We start from the raw sequence: 4,694 nt of genomic DNA, 5'->3' as shown, positions 1-4,694 counted from the left end.
CCTCCGTATTTCGAATATGGCACTTTTGGAACCAACTGTGAATGTTCATATTATGTGTTCTAAATGACTGAGGTCGTTTTCAACCGAGAGCGCCTTGGTTGGGGAGTTGTAACGGTGGTGAGAGGACGGCCAAGTTGGGCTCACCCGATTTTTTGGCAATTTTCATCATATAACGACATGATCTTTTTGGGTTGAGGTCGTTGGGTTTCAAACAACCCCTGAAATAATGATTTTCTATCGAAGTAGACACCTTAGGACTTGTAAAATAGTCGTTGTCACTAACATCACCTCGAGGGGTCTCGGTCTACGAGGTCACATAACAGGCTGTGTACCTTGGGGCAGTGTGTAACATGAACGTCTGGGGTAGTCTAGGCCTGTACGAATCGTCTTATGTGCTTATCAATGATGTGTCTGTGCCCTAACAGTCTCACTGAGGCACAACTTTTTGTTTTTATTTCAAGTTCACAAAATATATCAAAAATAAGTACCAATTTGATGTTTTCAATTGAAAACTAGTAAATTTAAAGAAAATTTCATTTGAACAATAGAATAATTTGATTTAAACTGTTGTATCAGCAGCTACTATAGAAAGGAAGGGGAAGCTGTTTTCTCCCTTTCTACCCTTCTTCAGAGCTCAATCCTAGCCTTTGTTACACACTGCCCCGCGCCGGGGTTGTGTGTAACAAATGCAGACCGTTTTTCAACAAGCTGTAGGCCATACGGGAATGCGCCCAGTAATACATCCGAGCAACTTTCACGGTTAGTAAAGGTCCAATCTATTCTTTTGCGCCCTAATTGCCCAATTGTTTTCACGGATTGACTTTTACAGCCAAATTCCTAAATCTGTTACACAGTGCCCCACCCTCCCTTACGGTTCCCGACTCCGAACCGAAAGGTTCTGAGTTCGATTCTGACTGGCAGCCGCCTTCTGGTGCGCTCGGCCGTTGCATTTTCATTCTTTCTGCCACATGCTGCCTCGCGAATGTCTCCACGGTGCCTCCCGTATGTCTCGAAGCCGTCTCGGTTAGTGGCTTGCTAATGTCTCGACATCGTCTAGATGAGGGTGTCTCGGTAATGTTTCTAGAATGTCTTGTTTCCAGACTCGACTTAGACAACATAGAGACACAGACGATGCCTAAGCAGTGTCTAATTAGCGACTCGCGAGCATCTCGACAGCGTCTCATATAGGGTCTCTATTATGTCTCAAAATTGTACCCATCAAGCCTGAACACTGTCTCCGATGTGTCTCGGCTCGAGACATGCTAAAGTTCCTTTTTTCCGTACGGGGATGTTGACACCGGGTTTCTCAGAATGGATGTGTTTCAAATGAAAAAAGGAACCTCTTCTAAAGGTTTCAAGCCAAAACTTCAACCCTAAGGGTCCAAAATGGCCGATATTCGAAAATGAGTTGCACTCGTTACACTTTTGCGGGGGTAGTTTTGCCAAGCGTTGGCCGATTTGAAAAAAAAAAAAAACAAAGAAAAACACAGGGGTCGTGAACAAGGGACGTTCTTAGAGGATACCGAGCTGGTTTCGACGAACTACAAAACTCATTCCCTTGGGGTAGTTGGGGTGAGGGTAGAAGAAGGTGGGTTGGTCTAATCGCAATTTCGCTGCTACTGTTAGAAAGAGGGCAAAATTTTGACTTCCTGAGCACTTACAGTGTGCCAATTTTGAAGTTGTTACGGACGATTTTTTCATCCTCCTCCACTCTATGGGTTGCGCAGCTCGTAAGGGATGGCCTACGGCTTACGCACTACTTAAGCCTTAAGTTGAATGATTGGGACGCCTGCATGCCAAATCTTAGCTTCCTGACCCCCAAAACATAGCAACTACGTCAGTTTGAAAAATCCACCCGCTAATTTTGATAAGCAGTGTATTAACATGTTTTATCTTGATCGTCAACTCCTGTGCTACATGCGACCCGCACTCGCAGTCTGCGTTGCTGTCCACGGCCATCTATGGAACATTCTATCCGTCGCTGTCGCCAAAGGACACCCTTGTAGCCCGCATCCAGAATATGATTCTCCTGCGCACGCAGAGGCCCCTGTTCCTCACAGCAGGCCGTTATACAAACCTCACTCTCAATTTGTTCCAAGACGTAAGTCACGAACACCTAGTATTCCCCTAAACACGTTCCGGCGAAAGAGATTCAAATGAAACTCCGCTGGAAGGCAGGAGAGGGCGTTTCGTTTGCACTTGTAACTCCTATTTTCAGGCACTCAATACGCATTTTTAGCCCACTCTTCTGCTTTGTAAAAGCTATATAAGCGGGCTTGTTGTGCCGTCGCCCCTGTGGCTGTCCGTGTGTCCGTCTCTGTCAGTTCCCCAAGAACGACGTGAGCTAGAGGTCTAAAATTTTTAGGGTATCATTGGTGTCACTCCTGGACAACGAAACGGTTGGTGCAAATCCGGTTAACCACCCCTAAGGGAGGTATCAAAGAACAAGCAGGCCCGCCGTTGCACCAAACGGAGTTGCCAGATCCGCTTCGCTCCGCCGGCAACTCCGTTCGGACAGGGGCCGGGCCTGCTTGGCCTGCTGGCAGCGATGGTCGGGCCTGCCGCGTCTTAACCCATCGAATAAGCCCTCGCCCAGCTCGACAGCACGACCCAGTTGGCGACAGCATCAACATACATTTCACGGCAAAAGCCCAAATCACGACGCGGCCGCGGTTTCTCGCTCCTGACGTCTTTCCTGTTTATTTTGGATGGGGGGTGAAAGCGAGGCGGTTAGGGAATAACGAGCTATATGTACGCCAGACCACGTCTCGCGTAACAGGCTTCGCGATATCTCACGAAACACTGTTACGCTGCGACGCGCCTGGCGCACATATAGCCAGGCCTGCGGCTCTGACACCCGACACGAGTTAAGGAGAGGGTATAGGGGAATAGGGTCTTCCGGGCCCAAATTTTGACATGCTTAAACCATTTGTCGGGGTCTTCTTACTCTAAAATAAGGGACATGAAACTTCTGCTGTTCGGTAACGGTTTTCATTGGCTGAGCGATAAGCGAAGCCCATTACTCCATTGATACACTGCAAAAAATTAGAGTCTGATACGGAACGATACAGCGTTCCTGTAGATGCCGCTCTGAGCCACTGCACCTAGGGTTACAGAACGCGGAGTACAGTGTTGCTGCAGCACCGGAAAGCCCAGGTTTTACACGGTACAGTGTACGAAGACGGCTCCACTGTAGACAGTTTTGTTCGCTTTCGCCTGTACAGTGGTCCTGTACATTGCTCCCTCTACCAAATTTTAACCATTGAAACTACAGCGATGCTGTTATTCGAATAACAGACGTTTCTGGAAAATGAATTAGCCGCAGTACCTGTCAAAATTTTTTGCAGTGGAGGTCCACTTTAAAAACAGTTGGACTTGTAGATATTGGAAAATTCACTCTAGATTCACAAACAACTGTTATGGCTGATCATGTTCTTCAGGTCATGTTTCAGCCGTTTAGAGGCCAGTGGGTGCAGAGCCTTGGATGTTTTTTGACAAAAAGTAATGCCAAAGCTGACGTCCTTTCCAAAGTTGTCCTTGAAGCAACAGCTCTGGGTGAGGAAGCAACTTTGAGGGTGGATGCTGTTGTCATGGATGGGGCCTCTTGGAATCGCAGCATGTTTGACAAGTTTGGAGTTGGAGAGGAGTCATCCAGTTGTGAGCACCCTGTAGACGAAAACAGAAAGCTTTGGTTTATATCTGAGTTTTGCCATCTCATAAAGTGTGCCAGAAATTGTATCTGACGTAGAAAAGCCAGCAGACAAATCGTCTTACGCCGCGTGTCACTGCAATTGGAGGGAGCACTGACAGCCGTTGACACATTCTCGTGATTCGTTTCCATTTCCTTCATTGAAGGGAAACCCACAAGCGGCTCGTCTGTGGGTAGGCGCCTCCTTGCCTGCAGGTCGATTATCTTCCCGTTCCCAGTGTCATGGGCCACCACGCGTGAGAAATAAAGATGTGCATGTTTTAGGGGCATCTCACGACGAATCCTCTCCTGCTCGGCGAACTGCCTTGCCTGGGCGCTAGGATTAGCGTTCCGTGTCACGTGGTCCAGCAGACAGAAGTTTGTCCGGAACGGACAGTTGGTTTCCAAGTAGCAGGCCTTCCTCCGTCTTGGTGCCGTCTCCCCTCCCCCACCTGCAGATGCGGTGAGATATCCAGCTTGACACAGGCTCTTCATCATGGAGCGGGCGCCACCAGGTGACAGACGAGTCTTGGACGTGAAGGTCATGGATGCAGCGCACTGGCAACGAGGACATACCAGTGTGTCATCTTCTATGGGGACATTTCGGGCGCATCCCTTGCAAAGTCCATGGCCGCAGGCGAGGTACACGAAGCACAAGTTGCTGACTGTCCTCATGTAGCCTCTGTCAGCCTCACGCCGCTTCCTGGAGGGCATGCCATCCTCTTTGAGACTGGCAATCAATTCCCAATGCTGCTGCACGATAACCACGTCAGAAACATGGCATACGATGCACCCGGACTCGGCGAGAGCGTCCCGGAAGGCTTCTTGTACTTCTGATTCGGCGCCATCATTCGCGGCTGCAGCGTCCGCCTCAAAGTCCGGGTCCAGTAAGGCTGGGTGAGAGTGGACCGCGTCGGCGGTGACATACGAGAAACACACAATAGTGGAAATCGCACTTGCGATGTGACCTTGCCCCACCCTTGGCCCACCAAAGAGTGCCGCCCCG

The 4,694-nt window shown here is 49.1% G+C and overlaps 1 protein-coding gene across 2 annotated transcripts in view; it reads left to right on the top strand.

Moving 5' to 3' along the window:
- LOC127751107 (odorant receptor 82a-like) overlaps positions 1 to 2,559 on the top strand; it is a 74,200-nt gene extending 71,641 nt beyond the window's left edge. For both annotated transcript variants that reach the window (XM_052274171.1, XM_052274172.1), the window contains exon 7: positions 1,937 to 2,559. In XM_052274171.1, coding sequence (XP_052130131.1) covers positions 1,937 to 2,131 — 195 coding nt within the window. In that variant the 3' untranslated portion in view covers positions 2,132 to 2,559. The remainder of the gene's footprint in view (positions 1 to 1,936) is intronic.
- Positions 2,560 to 4,694: the final 2,135 nt, after the last annotated feature.

This window comes from Frankliniella occidentalis, unplaced genomic scaffold (genome assembly GCF_000697945.3).
Source record: "Frankliniella occidentalis isolate FOCC.00 unplaced genomic scaffold, Focc_3.1 Scaffold345, whole genome shotgun sequence".
Taxonomy (NCBI): Eukaryota; Metazoa; Arthropoda; class Insecta; order Thysanoptera; family Thripidae; genus Frankliniella; species Frankliniella occidentalis.
Note: the sequence above shows the minus strand (reverse complement) of the source record. Positions and strands in the feature narration are given on the sequence as shown.